Raw genomic sequence first — 25,655 nt, forward strand, 5'->3', positions numbered from 1 at the left:
TTCATCAATAAATACTATTTCTCACCTGTTATTAAATTTGTGATTTATATATAAATTGAATGGTTAATATATACAGAAGAAAACCCATTGTTTAGGCCTCAAACATCCTAAGGATGTCCTATTGAAAGCTGTTAAAAAGAAAGAATATAGTTATTTTCTATTTTCTATATAGGTATGTGGTTCTCAAAATTTAGAATATGTAAAATTCACTGGATCACATGTTGAAAACTCAGATTCCTAGACTTCAATTTTGCATAAATGAAACCTATAGCTTGAGACATCTAGCATGCCCTTGGATATATAAATGTAAAACTGAGATAAAATTTTAGATAAGATTATAATTTCAGAAAGACATATTTCAAAGAAAAGAAGTGATGATAGACTTAGGGGAAATCCCTAGAACAATTAGCAAAATAGAAAGTCATAAACTGATATGGTAGAATCCATTATCTGTGCAATTTACCTTATATTTAGATGGAAAATTGCTCGTAGGAATAAGTTGTGCTTGGTGGTGATTTTTCAACTTTTTAGTTCATGGTATCATAGAGTGTTGCACATATAAGGGAACCAAGATATCATTTTATCCAAACTTTTCCCCTTATCAATAAATGCTTGCTCCAGAGAGATGAAGTGATCTGATTGAGGTCACAAAGCTTGATGTAGAGCCAAGATTAATATTAATATTATTTCCTTTATTACATAAAGTCGGGATCAATTGTTGAACTCAATATCAAGGAAAAAACACAAGCAATTTTCATTCATAAAGAAAATCTAGCTGTAAGGGAAATAAGTTCCAGGCCAACACTAATCTACCTTCAAACTATAAAAGTAGCCAGTTTGGAAGTAAGGACTTGAACTATATAATTGACAAAATAGCAAGAGTAAAAGCACATTACCTAACTTTACTTTGAAATGAGTACCTCAGGGCTTGATTTAAACTTATAGCTTGTGTGTGTGTGTGTGTGTGTGTGTGTGTGTGTGTGTGTGTGTGTGTGTGAGAGAGAGAGAGAGAGAGAGAGAGAGAGAGAGAGAGAGAGAGAGAGAGAGTCTGAAAACAGTAAGAGCTGGAAAACTGAGATACATGCAGTGGAAGAAGAGTAAATTTAGGAAATAAAAGCACATTCAAAATGCAGAGGTCGCTTTGTATTTCAGAAAGCACTTCATCTTGCAAATGTAAGATTAACCTTGCTGGTATAAGGTGTTATTATATTAATGAAAGATTATTTCTAAAAGCTCTGTAGAATAATATTCCTAATTGTGACTTATTTATTCACCTGACAAGATCCTAGGAAGGGGTTTATGTAAACAACAAATATTATCTACAATAGTATGCTGAATCCTTTTGTTTGAGTCAGCTTTTTCTGCTGGGACCAAAAGACCTGGCAAATAAAACTTTAGAGGAGGAAATATTTATTTGGTTCTCAGTTCACAGATAGTCAGCTCCATTGCTCTGGGACCAAGGTGAGGCAGAGCAGCATGTAGGAAGACTGTTGTCAAGGAAATTAGCTAGGGACATGGAACCAGGAAAAAACAGGATGGGAGTTGTGGGGGGACATGGGACAAAATGCATTTCCCAAAGACATACCCCCAGTGACCTATCTCCTCTAGCTACACTCTGCCTGTCAACAGTTATTGCCCAGTTAACTCCTATCAGCAGATTAATGCACTGATTAGGTTAAAGCTCTCATAACCCGGTCGTTTCACCTCTAAACTTCCTTGCATTGTCTTACACAAGAGATTTTGGTGGACACCTAATATCTAAGCCATTATATATAGCTTCTGATAAGAATAGAGAAGACATGATTTTATGTTAAAAACATTTTTTTCCATCCTCAAGAGGCACAAAATGACAATATCTTCAGAGATTTAAACTTCTCATTTGGTGGTTATTCATTTTTAACATACCACCTTCAATCCCTTGTCTTCTTCTCTATCTCCCTCTTGTTACTCACTTCCAACTAACTCTCCATTTAAATGACAAATTCATTCTAGGCAACTATTCTTTAGTTCTCAGTTTTAATATTATCTTCTGAGGAAAGGTTTGTTTAACCCTTGCTTGTCACCACACACTTTCCTAACTAAGTTGAGACTTATTTAGTTCATAAAACTGTGAAGTACATTGATACCTTTGTTATTATAAATGGAAAGTCGAAGTTGATAAGAATAACCATATTCCAACTCACATGAGAAACACATTTTGATTATGTTTTCTCTCCTTCTTATACTTGGTTCTTTCTAGTTCATGCAATTACTTCTGAGATTTTTTTGTTTTTGTTGTTAATACAAATATTATATCCTCTCTGTAATTCTTGGTTAAAATATATTTATTTCATGGAGTTCATATTATTATTTTTTCCCTTTTGCTAGAAACTGCTTTCCTTATTTTTTTTTTTTCCATTTTCTCTCTGTTATATAAACTTCCACAAAGAGCTAACCAGGGAACTCACAGATAACCTTTCAAGTTATCTATAGAAAGTCAATGTTTCATTTCTTCACTGCTAATTTTATATATATGTATATACATACATATATATATATACATATGTATATATAATTAGAATATATTTTTATAAATACATATTATTAGAAGAGATACAGTATTACTATCTCTGGACATATTTTATAAAAAAATACAGGCAGCCCAACTTTGCATAGTTGATGAGATTATGAAAATTATGCAAATTGAAATTGTGCAAAGCCATTTTAATAAATGGGAAGAATAAGGATCACTTAATGACTTTTAAAAATGTTTGTTAAAATATTTAAAATTCTCATTATCACTGTTAGCTATATGGAGAAATAAAAAATAATAATAAAATAGTATTAAATTCATTGTAATTTTAAACATTAGAAACATTGACAGAAGACATGTGTTTTTTTCATACAAAACTTATCAGGAATATTTTCCAGGGTGTTTGCCTTCTTCTCATATATAAATCATGATACAGAGCATCTTGTCTTTGCCTTAGTGCATTGTTGTAATCCTAAATCTAGATAAGCTCACAACTATACAAGTTTTTTATTGCTGTATAATAGCTTACCACAAACAGCTGATTCAAACAACCCTCATTCATTATCTCATAGTCTCTATGTCAGAAATCAGAGCATGCTCTGCTGAAACTTCTACTTACATTCTTATAGGACTGAAGCCAGTGCCAACAAAGGTGGGTTCTGATCTGTATATTTCTGGAAAGAATCTGCTTCCAAACCCATTCAGGTTGTTCACAGAATTCTATGCCCCATCCTATGACTGGAGGCCTGAGATCCCATTTCCTCGCTGGAGATCACTTTCTTCTGGATGCACACACAGTCATTAAGGTGCGCCCTCTTCATCTTTATTTTTTATTTTTATTTTTTAAATTTTGTGTGTGTTTTCTTTTCTTTAATTTTTATTGTTGGTTGTTCAAAACATTACATAGTTCTTGACATATCATATTTCACACTTTGATTCAAGTGGGTTATGAACTCCCATTTTTACCCCGTATACAGATTGCAGAAGCACATTGGTTACACATCCACTGTTTTACATATTGCCATACTAGTGTCTGTTGTATTCTGCTGCCTTTCCTATCCTCTACTATCCCCCCTCCCCTCCCCTCCCCTCCCATCTTCTCTCTCTACCCCATCTACTGTAATTCATTTCTCCCCCTTGTTTTTTTTTTTTTCCCTTTCCCCTCACTTCCTCTTGTATGTAATTTTGTATAACCATGAGGGTGGTACACTGGATCCTTCCCATACTTCAAATCTCCCTGTTTTATTCTACTAACAGATGGCAAAATGCTTTTGTTTTTAAAATATTCACGATTAAGCCCACCAAATATCATACTTGTTTTAAGGCCAAAGACTTGAGACACTACTTATATTTGTACAGTCCTTTCACAATGGAATATAGATTTCTGTTTGAGTAAATAGCCAGGCCACAGGATTCCTGAAAGACCATATTTAGAATTCTGCCTATCATATTTTAATATTTGCATTTTCAATAATTTAAAATGTTTGGCATGTCCTTTAATGCCAAGTTTATAGGTAGCTTCCCTTCCTTGGAAGCATCTTTATCTTTTCCCATTAAAACATATTTCCTCATTGGTTATTTCTCCTTTACTCAGTGTCTCTGCCTGCCAATTTTGGGTCTATAGAATGCTGGCAGTGTCCATTCCCAGGACTAGCCATCCTCTAATTGCATTCAATTACAGTGTCAGTGTTACTTCTCCCCCCCCCCCCGCCTTTATCGCACTTTAACCTTTTGATTATCTATTTTAAAAATGGCATGTAGACAATCACTGAGAAACGAGGAGGCCAGACAATTATATACTCTGATGTCTATGTGAACTGTTTCATTCTAATTCATTCCTTTTCTTTTCTTTCTTTTTTTTTTTTTTCCAGTTTGATTATCACCTGTAAATCAAGTTTTTAACTTTTTTGGCATACTTTGTTTTGCATTTCTAGAAGTTCTATTTCTTTTGCTTTCAATAATGTATCTTATTCTTTAAAATTTCATCTTTTAATTTAAAAGCATCATTCATAGCTATTATATTCTGTATATAATAATCTTATGTACAAGAAAGAGGTTTTAATTCTATAGAATCAGCAGAAATAATAAACAATAGAATTAAAACTTCCTTTTTAAAAGAGAATTAATAGGTTTTGAGTGTGATGGGCATAAATAAAACCTTAAAGGAATAAATGTTTCATTTAATGCAAATTTATATTTTGTGCAGATGCTCACTGAAAAAAAATTCTGTCAGGTACTCAAGAAATATAATTTCATTTTCAATATATTATTTCTCAGTCATGTTTCTCCATCAGGAAGAGGTAATTCTGTAAAAAACAAGTATATGGGCACAAATTCCCAAAGGAAGTGATAATGATGTCACTATGATTAATTAATTTATTTCACATCAGGCTATGACAGTCTCACTTTTATCATCTGTTCTCTGAAGTTGGGAAGGTGTGTGTCTGACTATCTACCTACTTACCTACCTACCTATCACTTTCTGCCTGTGCACTCTTTCATGAAGATTGAAAATATTATTTCATTTGAAATATAATTTCAATTTTTAATGATCAGCGCCTATTTTCCGAGTCCCATGTGGTATGTATATTTTTCCCAGTGCCATCTTTTTTTTTCTTCACATGTATTTCTGATATGTGTATATTAAAAGAAAGAACTGAGAATTCTGTAATTTCCCTTACTTGGGAGGATAGCAATGCATTTAACAGTATCTTTGTTTCAGTTTATTCAGAATTCAGATGTGTACCAGGCTTCATGTGCACCATATGTTTTAAAAAGTAGAAGTCTAGTCAAATATTTTTTACATACTTTTCATTGTGTATGTCTTCCATCCTAATAGACAGCATTGATTTGCCTATTATTAAGCTTCAAATAAAAAACAGCAAATTATAAAAATGTTATACTAAAGATTTCATTTGTGCAATTAATTTATTTTTACTTCTATTTAGTGAGTATGCATTTTTAATATTTTCATATTATACACAGTGATACATGATGTGGAAATATTGGTTATGCTTGCTTTCAACTGCCATAGATAGGTATTTCAAACTTGCTTTCCAAAACCTTTTCCCAATTTGCAGTGTACCAGCAATGTGTTTTCATTGCTCCATATGGTTTTCAAAATTCATTATCATTTTTCATTTTAACCATATTGAATTGTGTAAACTGGTATGTCATTTGTTTTTATTTTGTATTTTTCTGAATCTAAAAGAACTTTTCACATCTTTCTGGGCCATCTAGATTTTTTCCTTCTAAGCATGAGCTGCTCTTCCATTTTGTGCATGTGTTGACTGTATATTTAAGTAAATCTTTATCACTTGGAAGTACTACAAAACTACTAGCATATCGGATTATTTGCTTATTTCTATGACTTAATAAGCAAAGCTTTAATTTTATAATGGTCCATTGTTACAATGATTTGGGTGTTTGATACTTTCAATTCTTTCCTTACACACAAATATAAACATAAGTTTCAAAATTTTACCTTTTTCAAGTTATCTTTAATCCTCATGAGAATGAATTTTTGTATCTAGAGCACACTTTCATTCATTGATAATGTTCCAGAACATTAGTTAATGATCCACTGATTATAATACCAATTTAATTATTTATCAGAATAACATCAATGTGCATGTTTCTGTATCAAAGTCATATGTAAGACACGTTTTTCACAAAAGAAATTTCATATTCTTATATCTAGCTTTCACATAAATCTTAGTTTGTCAGGGTTCATGAAAATGTCAATTTGCATCTTAGTCAAGATTATTTTCAATTCATACATTGCGTCAAGGATATTATATTTTTTATTAACATCCTACCCTTCTCTGTTGATTTGGGATATTTATAGCATTTATATCTTTTTCTTTTAGATCATTTCATAGGACAATTATACTTTATTGTATTAGTTCCCAAATATAACATTTTTAAGATGCCAAAATTCTGATTTTGGGTACTGAGCTTTATTCAGCAACTTTACTGCATTATCTTTTAAAAAAAAAATTAGTTTTAGGTGAACACAATCTCTTTATTTTGTTTCTATGTGGTGCTGAGAATCGAACCCAGTGCTTCATTCATGATAGGCGAGCGCGCTACCACTTGAGCCACATCCATATCCTTACTGCATTATCTTAATATTTCCAATGGTATATCTATAGTGATTATAAAAGTATTCATATAAATAAGGTCAATTCCTGCTTTTAAAATGAATGCTTCCTAGAAATTTTTATTAAGCATAACTTTTGTAGATTTTTATACATATCCGTTAACTGCGGTCTTTCGCCTCTATATTGTTAGTCTTTAAATAATTAATAGTGGGCATTAAATTTCACTAGTTTTCTCTATTGACATTTCCATTTTTTTCTCTAATAGTAATATCATTTTTTAATCTTTCTCTCCCATGATTAACCTTATGATGTTTACTTTGGGCATGTTAAAAGTTGGTTTGCTAACCTCATTTTTATTGTCTAAATTTGTCCTATATGCTTTTTTAGATGGTGGTTTGCTGTTACTGTAAATTCTGTTGTTTTTTAACCCCTTTGATGGTGTAATGAGGGGATAGGTTCTCTTAAATTTTAGATGCTCATTTATCTAAAAATATTACACATTCCTTAAGTCATTTTTGAGCAGTTATATCGTTTTCAAACTCATTGCTTTGAAGTTGTTCATGAATACAATAATTTTTTTATTCTCATGCAGTCTTCTTAGTTTTTATTCATTAAATTCATATTTATATGGTTTCAAGAAAAAGCCTAAGGCTCACAACACCAGTATTCTATTTTTGTTCCTATTACTATTGGGCACGTCACTACTGCTGAATTTTATTCCTAAAAGTAATTTAATATTTATTTTAGTCCACATACCTTAAATATGGCTCAAGTAATAGGAATGAAAATGAATAAATGATATAAATTTTAAAAATGAATAAACAAAATCAACTCTAAGGATTTAAGGGTTTATCCACAAGCCATTTTCAAATAAGCCCATCATTTAGAGATTTTTCCAAAATCAACACCAAGGGCATCTTTTGGAACATTTATAAGAATCCAAGAGTTTATACTCTCTACATGAGTTAATCTTCCAAAGTCTAATGTTATCTCAAGGTGACCTGAGAACAGATATTCTGCTAACCATTACCACTTTGAACACTAGTGTGAAAAGATATTTAGTAAATGTGCTTTCACCAAATTCATGTTGTCATTTCATTAAACATCTTTCTGAAAATTTATAGGAAACAATTTTAAAAAAACAACTCAAGAAGATTCTAGCAGAAAGCAATGTTATTAACTATAAATACATGAAAAATAAGTTCTTCCTGAATCCTTAATTACTTCAGCACACTTCTTTTATCTTTGTAACTATCAAGTAACCATTCATCAGGTTCCTCAACTGGTATCACATGACTGTAGTTAGGATGCTAAACCTAGAAAGTTGGACATGAGGAATTATAAGGTTATAACCTAGAAAATCGAATCTACAATCCTTTGCCTTAGCTGCATTTGAATGCTAGTTGACAGTAGAGCCCTATAGTGAACTCAAAAATGATTAATACTGATGAAATTTTAAGAGCTTATCTTGCTATGATTTATAGTTGCACTATGTCCTCTTTAAGAGGTCAAAATTTTATTTTCTCAACTTAAATTATCACTACCCTTGTCTTTTGTTTAAACTGGGCAATGACATTGAAATTTCCCTCTTAGAAGGAAATAAGAGTAGATACCATTTATATATCTACAAGGTTCCCTGAGTAATACTACTGAGCCAGAGTTTCTTCTCTGGTTCCATTTCCATGACAATTTTATTCCTCTAAAAACAAACTATTTCCAATTCACAATTGTTTAATGAATTAGGACATTTAGGAAAAAAAAAAAAAAAAGGAGAGAAAAAGAAAAAAAGTCATCTTGAAAGGTACTAGGAAGAATTATATACAATTGTTAGAAACATTGAAACTCTTGATTGAGTTAAATGAAAAACCTTGGAATTACTTTAACAAAATGAAAAACTTAAAAGCATATTTAAAAAATGGGATTTTAAAAAATGGGAAAAATTTTGTCTTTAGAATGGCAAGAACATCTGCTATGAACAAACCATTTGCCTTTTGAAAGCAAGAGATTAGCTGAAATGATGGTAAATATATATATTAAAATATCTGAGTTCTGTTCAAATTGAACTATCACAGTGAACTTTTAGCAATAGGCCTGGATTGTATTTATTTTAACACAGTCTTGCCTTATATGGAAAAGGAAAAATGGAAATCTGTAATCTAGTTTGTTTCTTTTACAAGATGTTACAAAGAGCTAAATTTGCAGGATTAGATTGATACTGTAGGATGAACCATGTTCCTCTATTCTGATACAACTGCATTCAGGGAAGAACTGTTTCAAAAGTTATTCAACATTTACTTTGCTATGTCAATATCTGAAAAACATACAATTTAAAAAAATAAACAGAGCCCAAGTAGTCATTTTTTAAAATTTTGTTTATTATTACTGTTTAGCAATGGGGAGATGCAGATTATTTACACCAGCAGCCATAGGGGTAAAGGGAACACAGAGAATTAATCAGCTATCTGTATAGGATGGATTACTTATGCAAAAATAAGAATCTCCGAAACAAAGGACAGTGGTGAGTTTGTCACTACCCTCCCCAATGATCCCAGCATGCGATAATGCCAGGCAGTGTGGCCCCTGGGCATGCGGTGGTGGGAACTAATGTATGGAAGAAAAAGCCACAAACCACAGAAATTTTAAAGAACCCCTTTCCCCCATACATACACATACATACATACACACACGCACACACTCAGATACATAACAGGATTGCAGGGTGATCAATACAATTAATTAAGAGGGAAGAATAGGAATTCTGCTGTTACAGGGAAGGAAGGTAGGGAAAGGGAGAGTTCCTAACCACTGTCAACTATATGGTAGGGGACATTATTTCCCTAAAAAGTAGTTTATCCCCTCAGGGCACCTGCTGGACTGAGCCCACTTTATACCTACCTATCCAGGGCAGGGGGCTATTCCCCTTATGTTGGTAGTGGGGACAAGGAAAAAAAAACAGAAGGAAGTAAAGGTGAACAAACCATTACTCAAAACTACTTCCCACATCTTCCTCCTATAACCACAAAAGGCTAGAAAGGAAATAGTAAAGTCAGGATCTGAGTTCCCTACCTAAAGGAAGAGTGAGTGGATCACTGCCTTTCTCCCTTATATTCATCTTGTTTCCAAAACAGTTTGGAAATAGGCCAGAGTCTCACTTAGACCCTCCTTTCCCTCTGCATTTTCTTAGGAGATGTCAACAAAAAGTCAAGGGCAAAGATAACTCCAGATTCCTTTACTCCTGCCATCTAATTTTTTTTGAAAATTCACCATTATTGAATAAAGATCAGTCTATAACTAGGTCCCAATCCCTATCAGGGCAATTCCAGGGGAAGAAGGCAAGAGTCTCAAGTTCCAATCATTGTGGTTTCCTTAACTCTATAAGGTCCAAGTTCTTCTGGGATAAGGGAGATACATACACAGGAAGGGTTAGAGAAAGAAAATCAGGACCAACTCCATCCCTGTGTCAGTCAGCCTTCATTGTTCTGCTGAGGTCCTAAGAGGCAGTATCCAAGTGGAGGTGGGAAGTTAATAACTCATGAAGACAAAGCAGGGGGCATACTAGCAAGGCAGTCCTATAGTGAAATGCTTAGGCATGGCATTGCCTTGTAAATACAAAAAATTATGTTCTCTTTTGATTCCGATCAAAATAGAGGGAGTTTTAAAGAAAGGGTCTCTTCTGTGTCTTCCACGAAAACAGGAGAAAGTAAAAGAAACATATAAACTTAAGAGATCAAGAAAAAGAAAAATGGGCAGACTTCAGAAGCAGGAGAATTAGAGAGATAAACTGAAATTGGTCAATGTAGAAGCTGACATGGCAAGCAGCACCTGGAGTCATGAGCTGCACCAGATAGGCAGTGGAGCAGTGGACAGGAACATGGACCCAAGCCAGACAGATTAGGCTGGGCTCTGTTAGTGGGGCACAGAATGAGGTAAGAAAACATTTCAAATAAAGCAGCACCGTTCTGCTCACCTCAGGACTCCCACCCTCCTATACTTTATAAACCCTTGCCCCGGGAGTAAAATAGAAGGCAGTTTTGATATGCAGCTCTTACTACCCATCCTCCCCTATTGAATTCCCTAAAGACAGGGGGTTCTGGAGGTCCTTTCCTATCTTTAAACAACAAAACAACAGCTTTTGCTGTCAAGAAGGTCCAAAGGGGACAAAGTGGAAAGGACTGCTTCCTTGTGAAAGGCAGAGAAGGTGGTGACTGAATGTTCACCATAGCAGAGCTGACTGCCCAACTAAAGGAACAGGGGCATTCAACAAGATTTTGCACATGGTCAGATGAGAGATTACCCAGTCCTGCTCCTTAGCTCTTAGCAATAACCCATTCACATTTTTGAGGCAGCTGGAAGAGGTCCTTTCTGGTCTCGGTTTTCAAACAGCCTCTTGCACTGCCATGACGCTCTTCTACAGTTCAGTCCCAAACCTGGAGTAGGAGGCAAGTAGTTACCTGGCATATTAACCAAGTCAGAACTATGGACTTGCTACTTAACCAGGAAGAGTAGGAAAGGACTACCTAACCAAACTTATGCCCACAGCACAATCCGTCCAGATAATAATCTTCCAGTTTTGAGATGGTGCATACTTGCAAAGGTACTTACTACCTCCCCACAGGCTCACAACTGAATCCTCAGCCTGACTGGACAACCAAGTTGCTCTTCCCCAAGCCTATGTCACTGGGTGGGGGGTAAAAGAAAGAGGGCTCTGCTCAGCTGCAGGATAAGCTTTGTCCCAAGTCCGCTGAAATCATTGCAAATGCCAGACCTTTGGAAAACAGGTGGTTTTGAATTTTCTCTTCTTGCAGTCAAGGCCACAGAGCTTCCCTACCAAATTCAACTGAGATTCTTTTTCTTGGTTGTCCATACTGATAATGTTAGTATCCAGTTCTCCTTTCATTTGCATCAGAAAAGCCCAAATCAAGGGGTCAGACACCAGATGAGCAGTCCCACTGACTATGGTCTGACCATCAATAATGTCTTAACTGTCCAGGAAGCCCTGGACATCAAACAGGCAAGACAGTCTTGAGGAACAAAAGGATTTTATATGCTGGGCCAACAACTGCTCACCTGTGACTGAGGGCAATACAGGGATCTTGTGTACATCCAGGTGTGTTTAGAGATCAACACACGTTGCATGGTGCCCAGACTTGCACCTTCTCCTTCTCAGGGTTTCAGAGCTGATCCCAGGTACACTTAAAAAAGGATCCAAATTTCTAAATTCTCCACTTTGGGGTTTTAAATGTTAGGATCTTCAAGGGGAAGTGGGACTTTTGTATGAATTTTTTTTTTTTCCCTACTTAACTTATTCCTCCAAGCCACAGGACCAGTCTATATTATTGTCCTGGTCACTCTCAGACTCTCTCATGTTGCAGCTACTGGAATTCCGGAGGTGAGCGCTGCAGCTGCTGATCAGGCCCATTCCCAGGTTCTCCAGGAAGGGAGCAAAGCGGGAGGCGGCATGCTCCTTTGTCTTCCACTGGCTGAATGCCAAAATCCTTCACGCTACCAGTCTCTGCGAACTCCAGGTAGAAGTAGCCACACTTGACTGCCCGGTGCACCTCAAAGCAGAATCCCAAACAAGAATCCTCTATCAGATCTACATATATCTCCTGAGCGATGGCCTCTAGCTTGTTAGTATCCAGGTTAGCCAACGAAATTTCCTCCATTTTAATTTGTAAACGACTGTGGAGAGGGCGCTCGTTTTACTCACGGCAGCAACACGTCGGGATCCGCGGGCCGCGCCTAGGCCTGGGGCCTCTCAGGGCCGCGTACTCCGGCAGCGGAGGCGGTGGAGACGATAGCAGCAGAAGCGGTGGCGGCAGGGAAGACTGCTCCGGAACTCCAAGTCTTTCCGTTCGTTTTGGCTTCTCTAGGACTCCGGGCTCTGGGCAGCCCCTGGGCCTAGACTCGCCGCCAGACAGTCGCGGCGCCTCAGTCAGCCGCCCGGGCCTCTTCCGCTCTCGGATCGGGCCTAGCCCCGCCTACTAGCTTCCGTCCCTCGCGCGCTTGCGCACTGACTCTGCGCAGACGCCGCGCTTCTGACGCGCAGCTGCCTGGGGGAGCGTTTGAGTTTATGAAAATGAATGGGAAGAAATGATCAGTCTGTGCATCTCTACGTGTGAAAAGGTTGCAAGGATGATATTTTACGTTATGTTATTTATACATTTAAACATTCGCTAATGGATTTAAAACCTATGTTTAATTGATTTCCTCCGAAAAATAATAATTACGTGCACTATTGTAGGGTAATTCGAAATATCATCTTAGGAACAGTTCCCCACATACATTTAAAAATTTGATTTATATGATTGACTTGTAATTATTTATAGTACTGCCGCAGTTGTCATTTAAATCCACTAGATGGGGCAAGGAAACAAATTACAGTATATCTTTTTTAAAATGAGAAATCTAGAAACTAGGCACTGAAGGCACAATTCATATATATTGATCAAATAAACCTAGCATATTTATCTCACTTATAAAACCATTAAGTCAGTATGAGATGATTATGTACATCTCTAGAAGAGTTCAAAGATAAAATTTATGTGTATATTTTAGTCTTAAAAACAGAATATCAGAATGGAACCTTTTCCTAAAGTTATATAACATTAATAGTGACAATTAGAGCCAATCTACCTAGGTTCAATTCCTGTAGCCAACACTTAATGGTTGTTTCCTCATTTGAATTTATTTTATGGTTAAATTATATTAATAAACATCTTGTGATAGTGCCATACATGTAAAAGGGTTCAGTAAATGTCAGCTGTTTTTTGATGCATTGGCTATGATTCTGAGTTTAAGAAAATCACTGCAGTATTCCTTGATTTTTTGTTTATCTTTGAATCTTTATCATAACCATGATGAAATAGAAGTCTTATTTTTATCCTCATGATTTATCAAAATACGGCTGGAGCTAAAGAAAGAGAAATGAAAACAAATACCAATTCATAGCTTTCTGATTCAATACTTTGCAGAATAAAAGAGAGACGTGCATCTTTCCAAACAAGTACAAATAAGTGAAATATATAGGAACTCTTGGTTTTAAAATTCATTCTCCATATCTCACTCTTATGTTTTCATGAGAATTAAGTTAAATTTACCTGGCTGAGGAGCAGCCAGTAGTGCACCAAATCTAGCTTTCCTGTTTGCATGTTTTTCATTTAAAAGCCACCATTTGGCAGAAATAAAGCATTTTTGAAAGCTTAGAGTGAGATTCATGTACTACATTTTTAAAAATCTAGGGGTTATAGTTGTATAATTTATGTTTTCTATTGAAAAATTGGCATCATATCTTTATGCAAGTTGGAATCTCCCTTTAGCCATATGCTAGGCCATATAACTTGGTGATTAAGTGCACAGTTTTCTGAGTTAGACTGCCTCCTACCAGTTATTATCTGTGTGAACTTGCCAACTCTACATAACTTATGTAAATCTATTTTTTCATTGTAAAAATGTCAATAACAATTCAAACAGACTTGTGAATTTTAAACTTCACAATAAATATAAATCTTCACACAATGCCTGATGGACAGTAGTGTATAATATTGTTTACAGTATGACATGTCTATAAGGTGAGAAATTACTTATACAAATACAATCATTTCCACTCACTTCTTTGCCTTCAGCCCTTCTCCAAATTTAGCTTAAAGCAGTACTTCTTAAACCATGCCTGTGAACCACTCAGATAATCTTTTGTAACATAGATCATAATTTTGTGGGCCTGGAGTGGGGCTGGATTTCTGAATTTCTAGTAGACTTCCATGTGTGCTGGGGACCATAATTTAAGTCCTAAGGAATTAAAATAGCTTGATAGTGGATAACGGTTCTTTGTAGAGATTGGCTTAAGTAATATGTTTTTGACAAATTTTCATGGGAAACTTTCTTCACTGATTTTGACAAAAAATATTAGGTTGTTTTCTGCCCTGTAAAATCCTTGTATTAATTGTGAGAGCTGGAACTCAAATCCTCAATTTAGGTAATCAAGAAAAATCACTTAAGATTTTCTTCATAATATTTACAAACAGAAATTAATCAAATAAACAGAATCTTGGCTTGATTTGAATTCCCCACCAATATTTTATTTCATTTGCTCTTTAAAAGGAACACTGTTGTAATAACAAAAAATTGTTATCTTGTCTCCCCTTCTACCTTGTTATTATTAACTAGATTACCTTACTTTGTTTGAAATGTACTGAAACCATCTATGTTAAATAATATACCATCAAAAAAGGTTAAAAATAACTTTTTTGTTATCTTTCATCCAATATTTTTAATAGTTTTATTTACAACTGGTATCAAAATAAAATCTAAAAACTAGAAAATTTTCATTATTCATTTTTCTCAATACAATGCAAGTAAGGTGGATTGTGTCTTCATATATTATCTTCAAAAAATATTTTAAAATATATAGTGTACATACTATGGAAATTGAAAATAATATATTGTTTCCCCCCCCTTTCCCCTCACAATCTCTTATATGTAATTTTGTGTAACATTGAGGGTCTCCTACCATTTCCATATGCTTTCTCTTCTCTCTCCCTTTCTCTCCCCCCACTCGTCTGTGTTTAGTGTTAATCTTTTCCTCATGCTCTTCCTCCCTCTTCTGTTCTTAGTTGCTCTCTTTATATCAAAGAAGACATTTGGCATTTGTTTTTTAAGGATTGGCTAGCTTCGCTTAGCATAATCTGTTCTAATGCCATCCATTTCCCTGAAAATTCTATGATTTTGTCATATTTTATTGCTGCATAATACTCCATTGTGTATAGATGCCACTTTTTTTTTTATCCATTTGTCTATTGAAGGGCATCTAGGTTGGTTCCACAGTCTAGCCATTGTGAATTGTGCCGCTATGATCATTGATGTGGCAGTATTCCTATAGTATGCTCTTTTAAGATCCTCAAGGAATAGTCAGAGAAGGGCGTTAGCTTGGTCAAATGGGGGATCCATTCCCAGCTTTCCCAGGAATCTCCATACTGCTTTCCAAATTGGCCTCACCAATTTGCAGTCCCACTAGCAGTGTACGAGTGTACTCTTTTCCCCACATCCTCGCCAACACTTATTGTTGTTTGACTTCATAATGGCTGCCAATCTTACTGGAGTGAGATGGTATCTTTTGAACAACAGCAGAGGAGGTAGAGAGGGAAGATGGGAGGGGAGGGGAGGGGGGATAGTAGGGGATAGGAAAGGTAGCAGAATACAACAGTCACTAATATGCCATTATGTAAAAACGTGAGTGTGTAACCAATGTGATACTGCAATTTGTATTTGGGGTAAAAATGGGAGTTCATAACCCAATTGAGTCAAATGTATGAAAGATGATATATCATGAGCTTTGTAATGTTTTGAACAACCAATAAAAAAAAAGAATTATGAACACTTCATTGAATGGAAGGCTATTACCCCAAATCCACCACTTTTTGTCCTTGAAAGTTAACGAGTATCATTTGGATACAAAGTTTTGGTGCAAATATGTAATATGAAATTCCTGATTATGATCTTTACTTACAAAAATTCCATCTCGTCTCAAACATTGAATACTAAGTAGTATTAAAAATAATATATCGAAAATTTCAATTGGCAGCCATTTTTCTCTTCTCATTCAATGATTATAATTGATTCATTGAGAGAATCAACTATTTCAAAGAGGAAAACATTTTAAATTTTTTATTTAAAGAAAGCAAGTCCACAAAACACATATTTTAGGAGTCTCATTTTTTGTGTGTTTATATAAAATAGAATGATAACATTACAGTGCATTAGAGATAGATCCAAGAGTCAAATGGTTATGATATTTCTTTCATTAATTTACCAGGCAACTTTGGACAGGAAGGTGTATTAACTTTTGTAAAACACAAATTCATATTTCCAAATATTCCTTTTGAAACAAAATTCTCATGAATTGAACTGTCAGAAATCTATTCCATCCAGTTAATTCTTATATATTTTCCAGGAAGCTCAAATGTTGGTTCCTAAATGGAATGTCTCAGGGTTTTCTTTTCACAAACTTATCTGCTATCCTCCCTAGTGATTTTTTTCAGTTTTCAATTGACCTTTATTTTATTTATTTATATGCAGTGCTGAGAATCAAACCGGGGCCTCACACATGCCAAGTAGGTGCTCTAACACTGAGCTACAACCCCAGCCCCCTCCCAAATGCATTTTGAAGCACCCCCATACTTTAGGTTTAAGAAGACTGTTCAGCTCCTGAATACAAGCTGTATTGTCATTAGCTTGCCTAACATGGAAGTATGTTGCTTGTGTGTAATAAGTTAAAAGTATTAATTTATCTGGAGATTTTTGACTCCTATGAAGTCTACTTTCACTCATTAAAACTTTATTTTTCTTAACTTACCTAGGCATTGTAGGATAAGAATAGTAAATCAAAGAAGCAGTAAACATTTTGTTATATCACCTTATAAACAACAATTTCCTCAGACTATTTTTTGTTTATTTACTTATTTTTGGTACCGGGATTAAACCCAGGGGCACTTAACCATTGGGCCACATCACAGCCCATTTTTGTATTTTATGAGTTGCTGAGTCTAGCTTGGAACTCCCAATCCTCCTGCATCAACCTCCGAAGTTGGTGGAATTATTGGTGTGTGCCACCACATCCAGCACCAGGCTATGATTTATGTCACAAAAAGGTTTATGAGTTTCAGGCATAGCTAGCTTGAAGCTTTCAAATCATCCCCTGGTGAAATCTGTTTTTCTGAATTTACATTAAGAAAAAAATTCTGATTATCATGGTTTGCATTAGATTCAGAGGTGCCACAATTTGATATTAGAATAATGTTATGCTAAAATTGCAGTCTAAAATAAATTTATGATTTGAATCTTCCCTACTAATTCTTGAAATAAAGAAAATTTTTAAAATTTTGTTATTTATGACAATTTGAGATTTTGATCTACTAAATGAAAGTCGTGTGACTGAGGACATGAAATTCAGCTTATTCACACTTTACATAATGTGCTCTTTTAATTTTTACACTAGAGATTCAAAAGCAGAATTTTTCAGATTAACAAACCATCTACTCCACAAAACGATCACCTACTTAATTTAGGAATGCATTTTTTTTTGTTTTAAGAATCAGATCTTCACCCAGAATTCCTTGCTGCCCCAAAGTGGTATAATTTTTACAAACTTTTTGCCAAGTTGATTTTTTGTAGTTTGGTGTAAAATTAAGTATCTTTCTTTCTTTCTTTCTTCTTCTTCTTCTTTTTTCATAGCTCTTTGCCTTCAAGTTTTAAGGAAGGATTCATGTAATTAATTGAAGAAACTTTTTTTCTAATTTGACTAATGGCCATTAAGATTGTTTCTATTTGTCTTCTCAGATCAAGAGCTGTCTCATATTTTCTTAAGTCAAGCTGTTAAACTGGTGGGTGGGCTGCTTTTACTTCTTATGTTTCACAGATAGGCATCTGGTGAATGCCACCAAGTGAGAGATTAATTTTCTTACAAAAATCTTGGTGAATGTAAATTAAGAGTAAATTTAGGTGGTAACATGAGAGTACCTCAGAATCTCTCATTGATTAATCACTAATATATTTTATTAAAGTAATTCTGGTTTCTCTTTTAGGACATAATCTCACATCATTTTAATTGTTCTTTTACTTCATTTGTGTTGAGACTGACAGGTGCTTTCAGTTCTTAAAGGAAACATTTTTAGAATTTTTTTAAATTGGTGCATTATAATTAGTCATAATAAGGGGATTTATTGTGATGTATTCATACATGCAAATAATTTGATCAAGTTTTTTTTCCCCCAGTACATTATTTTCCCTCCCCTCATGTCTCACTCTAATCCCTATACCCCACTGTACTGGTCCTCCTCTACTTCTACTGGTCTCCCTTCTATTTTCATAAGATTTTTTTTTCTTCCTAGCATTCACAAAGGAGAGAAAACATAGAACTTTTTGAGTCTGGCTTATATCACTTAAAATGATGCTCTCCTGTTCCATCCATTTTCTCTAAATGATACTATTTTTAATGGCTAAATAAAACTCCATCATGTATTTGTACTACATTTAAAAAATCTATTTATCTGTTGACAGACAGCTAGGCTCGTTTTTAACTGGGATATTATGAATTGTGCTATTATAAACGTTACCATGAAAATATTGCTATAATGTGGTGACTTTCTTTTGGATAAATTTTAGGAGTTGTAGAAGCTTTGATTTTTCCCATTCTCAGAGATTATTTTTTTGCCTTCTATCCTTACATTTTTATATTTTCTTGAAAACACTCTTCTTACCTATCTTGCTCTATCATTATTTGATAATGATGAATCAATCATCAGTCTGTATTAATATTATCATATACTTTCCCACTGATTTCTTAGTAAGTTTTCCTTGCTAATAAAAATTTATTTTAGTCAAAATGAGTATAAATCTCTTTTTTTGAGAGGGGGATACCAGGGTTTAAAACCTGGGGTGCTTAACTACTGAGCCACATCCCGAGCCTTCAATATGAATAAATCTCTTATATAACCTTCAGGAGTTTTTTTGTAGTGGGGTTCTTACTTAACTTGATGTGCCTAGACATTGACTATTATGGAAAATTTGCAATCATAATAAATATGTGTACCATCATTGTTACTAAGCACAATGACATGAACTTAGGATATCTTTAATATTTGACACACTATCATGGTCTGCAGTTTTTTTTTGAATTGTTTTATTTCTTCTCAGTGCTCGGGATTGAACATGGGGCTTAAGGATGCTCTATCTCTGAGCTATGTTCCCAGTCCATGAAGTAAATTTTATATTTGAATTTCATCTGTTAGTGTCTCCAACTTTAATAAAATTGACGCTTCTATTTTTATTTATAAATAATTCAAAGAAAAAAGTGAAAATATCATTGTCTTAAAATATAATGAGATGTATATTTAATGAGTGCATTGAGTATATCTAGGGATTTGTGTTTTCTTGGTTATACCATGTTGGGCAGAACACTTGTATCATACAAGGTAGTTATATCATGTTAAGTGAAATGATGACATTATTACTGTGTTTTGGGAAATTAAATATGGTTTAAAGATATGCATTTTAGGGCGAAGTTGACAAGGGTGGATTTGTGATCACTAAATTGTGTGTTAACTTGACCGGGATATAGGGTATCCAGATGTTTTGTCATGTGTAATTTTGTGTGTGTGTGACAAGATGTTTCTGGATGATATTAACATTTAAATGGTAGAGTGACTTAAACAGTTTGTTCTCCTGAATGTGGGTGTGCTTCATCCAATCTCTTGAAGGCCTCAATTATGCTTGCCTTTGAGCTGGGATATCAATCTTCTCCTGCCTTTAGACTTAGACTCAAACTTGAACTATACCATTGATTCTCTTGGGTCTGCGTTTCTCACCCTCCCATTTCAAGTGAGCCAAATGCCAGTTCTTTAGGTAGTGTTTTAATATACATTTCCAATAGATTATATCTGAGTGAGTATACATGTACAATATATGTGTATGCTCAGACACTCAATTGATTCAGTTTCTCTGGAGACCTCTGATACAGATTTTGGCAGATAGTTTTATTGGGAAATAGTCATATTTATTTATATATTGTACATAGCTGTTACTGTTTCAATTTGCAGAGTTGAGTAGTTGCAACTGAGAACATGTGACCTATAAGAATAAAATTTTTGTTACATTGCTCTTTAGGAAAAAGTTTACTTATGCTATAGTTAATTTTGAAGGATAAAGTAATAGTGAATAAATTATTATCCCCTGTTTCCTTATTCTGTTGCCCAGATATTACATTATCTTTGAGAAATGTATAAAAGAAGTCTGGGGACACAATCTCTACAGTATCATTGAACACAATGAGAATCTGAAATTTTTCATTTTATTTCTTGGTGACAGAGAGAGGAAAATTGGCTGAGAAAATTCATTACAATTATTAATGAATCAGAAGATGAACTTGAAGTGACAGATAACAAAGATAACAGGTAATAATATTCTTATGATGGTGCTGAAATGGATATGTAAATGAATTCTCAATGATACAGTGCATCTTCAAAGGATGATATTTATATGAATTTTCTCAAATTAAACTATCTATAAGTGAGCAGTAAATTGTTATAGTTTAGGTATGAAGTGTTTCCCAAAAACCTTATGTGTGAAATAATGCAAGAAAATTTAGAGATGTAATGATAGGGTTATAAAAATTTTGACCTAATCAGTGCGTTTAATCCCATTAGGGATTAACCTGAAGGTAACTGAAGGCAGGTAGGGTGTGGCTGGAGAAGGTGGGTCCTCAGGGGCTTGCCTTTGGTTTGATATTTTGTCCTTTGGAACAGAGCTCGCTCTGTCTCTGATTTCTGATTGTCATCTTCTGAGCTGCATTCCCCCACCACACTCTTCTAACACTATGTTGTACCTCACTTTGAGCCTTTTGAGGAATGGAGCCTGCTGTCTATAGATTGAGACCTTTGAAACTGTGAGCCCAAATAAATTTTTCTTCTTTAGTTGTTCTTGTCAGGTCTTTTTGTCATAGCAGTGAAAAAGCTGACTAAACCATGTTTATATCCACGGGTCAAAGAAAACATAATGATTTCATCCAGTTAGTCATTAAATAGAGAAGACTATTTCATTCATCAAGCAATGTGTTACAGCAAATAACCTGTATTATACTGTTTTGCTGAAGAAAGATGTGACACTATATTTTGTCTTTTATAGTGTCTGTGTGTCAAAATTTACTTGTTATATGGAGGTTTATAATGGTTAAATTAACTTTAAATTATCTGAAATAATTATTTTCCATTATCACATTATTCCTACTTCTATTAATTATTAAAATGTAATATTTTGAAAAGTATTCTATCAGACCCAGATGTCAAATCATGATAATGATTTTCTTGATATGCTTGATAGTTAAGTATTAATGAGAGAGAAGAAAAGTAACTTATAGAAGGAATAAACCTAGGCAAAGTAAAATTATTGGTTTTAGTTCATATTTTTAAAATTATTATAATATTTCTGTATGTTATTTCAAACTTTGTTTTTCTCTACAAGGTGTGCCTTGTTTGCACCCCACCAAAAAATACTAAGAATCCACATATAAAGTCACTTTATAAAGAGCTGTATTTAACAAAACACAATTGAAATATACCCTAGAAACACTTCTGTACAGTGAAGTTCTATTCTACTTAGACCAGATGTTGTCTGTACCACCCTTCTACAGATCAAATGCCAAGCCCTGAGGTTATTTATTTATTTTGAATTTTTCCCCCTTGTGTGCCTGCCTTTTTCTTTTAATTTTATTCAGAAAGACTCAGCTTTATAATGATAAAACAAGGTAGTTTGGGGGTAAGCAGAGGGGAGGATTTTAATTGTAACTCTGGAGTATTTGCCCTCATGAACACTACAGTTACAGCATAGAAAGGTGAAATGAAAATACTCTTACTATAAAGATGAGCAAATAGAAAACAAAGCATCATTTTTAAAACTTTTTTTCTTACACTTGATACAAAAGAATCACTGTGCATTTTGACACCAGTGGCATGGTGATACAAGTATAATATAACTTCAGGCTTAAATTTGACAGTATATAAACTGCCAAGTATTTTCTCATTTTGATTTACTTTTCTCTGCCTAGAGTTCATTACATTTTTTTTTATAAATATCTTTCTGTAGAGCATATATTTTAGGGAGGGGTATCACCATGGAAGAAGACAAGGACAAAAAGAAATGTAGGAGAGATCTTGTTAGTTTCTGGCTTGATGCCAATAGCTCCTGATATTGAGGTCTCGAAATAAAATTTTATATCTACCATCTGGTTTCATTTGTCCCTAATTTTTCTTTTTTATTTGTTCTTTTATTTATACATGGCAGTAGATCTCTAATTTTTCATCTCTGCTTTTGCAAAAGAAACATCAGATAACAACTGAGTCCATGGACTATAAAATTAGAATCTGGGCCTGGTGTGTATGCCTGTAATCCCAGCAGCTAGGGAAGCTGAGACTGGATGATCAGGAATTCAAAGCAAGCCTTAGCAATGGTAAGGCACTTAGCAACTCAGTGAGACTTGTCTCTAAATCAAATAGGTCTGGGGATTCGGCTCAGTGACTAGTACTCTTGAGTTCAATCCCCAGCACCAAAAATAAATAAATAAATAATAAATAAATAAATAAATAAATAAATAAATAAATGTAAAATTAGAACCTGGAAAAAATATTTGTATAACTCTTGGCAATTTTGGTAAAAACTCAGAGTTACATCATCTGTAAAATGGATGTTAAAATAGTGTTTTCCTTATAAGGCTACTATGAAATAAAGTAAAATGTAAATTGCTTAAAAGAATGTTGAAAATTTAGTATTAGAAAAAAACATATATCATTGTTTAAAAATGATGTGGGAGGAATATTAATTTTCAAATTCAAACAATCCCAGTTTTCAATAATTTATTCATAAATTCAGTAGACACTAAGGATTGTATAAGTGTTTTGCAATTAGAGGTATAGGGATAAAGATGTCCAGTATTTCTTTCAAAGAGCTACTTGGTAAAGATAGATGGATCAGTATAAAGTTATGCTACTGAAGTTTATAAAAACTGTAAAAATTATACCCAGAATTCAGTAACCATACTCAAAACGAAGAGGTCAGTTTTATGTGCAGAAAAAGGTAAGTTTCATGGGGATATGAGCTTTCATTAAAATTTGGAAGAGGCATATTGTTTGACAATATATACAAGTAGGGATATTAAAGATGAAGAGAAAAGCATGTTTAAGAATATGGAGTTAAAAAACAACACACCATGTTCATTATCTGTAAGCTTTCCTGTAAGGTTATGGTGGAATAAAACATCTTCAGAACTAGGATAAGATGAATGAGAGGTTGGGAAACATGCTTGTTGTCATCAAAGAATTCTTAGAGATTTTATTTTAGAAAATCTGGCATCAATGTGGAAGATGAAATGGAAAGTTATGAAACCATGAGCAGAATGCTCATTCTATAATATCTTCAGTTTGTCTTTTTTTGCAACTCCACATCAACTTTTCCTTTAATATCTGGGTAGGAAGGTTTACATTTGTAATGTTGTGAAATCATCAGCAGAAGAATAATTCATAGATTATTCTAGTTCAGGCAAGTGATCATAAATTCATGAACTAACACAATACTGGAAATGGAAGAAAGGAAATAATTATGGTAAATAAAGTAAAAGTGATATGATTGAGCACAATAATAAAAATTACACAGAATGACAGAGAAATAAAATGAAATGATTTAAATAAAATAGCTTTATAAGAAATAGACTTCTATATTATTTTCATTTATCCACTTTCAAGAATGTATAATCAATGTCTTTAAATACACAATTTCTTTGTTATTCTATAAAGCATGACTATTGTCTGCTCTTACTTAAAAATTTTAGGGTTTTAGTTTGTAATACTAATTAAAACCTTTATGTCTTTCTCTGGGGACCATTCTAATCATTCTACAGTATTTGGGGAACACATATGCCATAGTGATAGTTGTACTTCCATAGAATTCAACTTTCTTATACAGTGTAGTTTTTACTGATCTGCAGTTTCACTTTTAACATTTTCATTTATGCTTAGTCAACTATAGTCTGAAAATATTAAGTAAAAAATTCTGGAAACAAACAATTCATAAGTGTCAAACAACTGGTATTGTAGTATATTATTATAATAATTTGATTTTCATTATCTAAACTTTTATTATGCTTAATTTATGAATTAAACTTTATTATAGTTATTTGTCTGTGGGGACAAACATGGCAGGCACTGAGTTTGGTAGCATTTGAATTTTCAGACATCTACTCAGTGTCTGGGAACCTATACCCTATAGTTAAGTGGGGACTACTATAGTAAACATCTGGTCAGATTAAGTAAATGATGAAATTTTACTGGAAGATACAACATGCATAAACATACAAAAGCCATTAGGTCTACTATAAAGGAATTCTTGAGATAGTAGATTTTGTAGTTTTTTTTTTTTTTTACTATTTTGCTAAAATATAGGTTAACATATGTAAAATTTAAAGAATCAAAATGGGACAATTCAAAATAGACTTTCATGACATGCATTTTTGAATTGAGTCTCAACTCGTCTTTATATGTACAGGTGACTATGAAGCAGCAGATTAATTTTAAGTGATAATAATTCTTTCCACAAAGCCAGATAAGGTCTTTGGTGGCCAAAGTCCTATAAACCTTGACAAACGATTGCCCTACATGCACTCTAGGTCTTTCACTCATTTATTGTTGGAGGAATCCAGCCATGCCTGGCATGAGTTTAAAAACATTCAGAGATCTTGTTCTCATATTCACATTTTGGGGCCATTTATCCATTGACATTAGTTCTGCCACATCTGTTCATGCATTTAAATGAAAGTTAAAGACCTTCCTTTTTGATCAAGTTTTAGTGTTTTATAATTTATATGCACCACACTATTCTAGAAGAGTTTGTTCAGAGCAATTTTCTCTGTTTTATCTGTCATTGGTATTTTTATGCCTTTTATTTCTCAGCCTTTAAGATGTGATGTGAATAAAAACAGCTTTCTAAATAAAGATTGATTCTTTGGTAATAGTTACCCAATAACCCTAGTCTTTGTATGAGACTAAAAATATACCATAAATGTTGGTTTAAATGATAGAATAACAAGTGTGTTAATTTATTGGGATATACAGGAAACAATTTTCTCATCTACATGTAAAAGTTAAATTAGGATTTTTTTTTAGAAAAAGTATTCTGAAAAATGCTTTTTTCAAATAATTGAAAACATCTGTAGAATGTGGTCTTAATATAGGTATGAATATTGGAACAACAATTTTTTCCCCATGGAGTTTGATTTTGTCCTAGTGAAAGGACTGTCTTTTGTTTGGATTGACTATACATTCCTAATAATGCCCTCAGTTTAAAAAGTGTCTTCCAATTAAACTTTTTTTTTGTCTTTAACAATCTCTCTAACACTTTCTCAGTTTATTTAGAGAAAGTAGAATGTTTGAGAAATAAAATTATTATCCTTTCCTGTACAAATAGGTTTGCTAGATTTATATTTGCATTAATTTACTTGAAAA

At 33.8% G+C, this 25,655-nt stretch overlaps 2 protein-coding genes across 2 annotated transcripts in view; both read right to left on the bottom strand.

Moving 5' to 3' along the window:
• The window catches only part of LOC144254981 (uncharacterized), a 29,486-nt gene extending 15,720 nt beyond the window's left edge, over positions 1 to 13,766 (bottom strand). Inside the window, exons 1-2 of the mRNA XM_077799043.1 lie at positions 13,716 to 13,766; positions 12,326 to 12,596 (exon numbers count right to left, since the gene is read on the bottom strand). Of these exons, the coding sequence (XP_077655169.1) occupies positions 12,326 to 12,596; positions 13,716 to 13,766 (322 nt within the window). The remainder of the gene's footprint in view (positions 1 to 12,325; positions 12,597 to 13,715) is intronic.
• On the bottom strand, positions 8,970 to 12,333 carry Atxn7l3b (ataxin 7 like 3B). Its single transcript, XM_026409359.2, has one exon. It carries the CDS (start codon positions 12,279 to 12,281, stop codon positions 11,988 to 11,990), a length of 294 nt encoding a protein of 97 aa, XP_026265144.1. The 5' UTR covers positions 12,282 to 12,333; the 3' UTR covers positions 8,970 to 11,987.
• Positions 13,767 to 25,655: the final 11,889 nt, after the last annotated feature.

This window comes from Urocitellus parryii, chromosome 5 (assembly GCF_045843805.1).
Source record: "Urocitellus parryii isolate mUroPar1 chromosome 5, mUroPar1.hap1, whole genome shotgun sequence".
Taxonomy (NCBI): domain Eukaryota; kingdom Metazoa; phylum Chordata; class Mammalia; order Rodentia; family Sciuridae; genus Urocitellus; species Urocitellus parryii.

Excerpts from the sequence above, each read along its gene's own strand:
- Atxn7l3b (XM_026409359.2), bottom strand. The coding sequence starts at position 12,281 with ATGGAGGAAATTTCGTTGGCTAACCTGGATACTAACAAGCTAGAGGCC.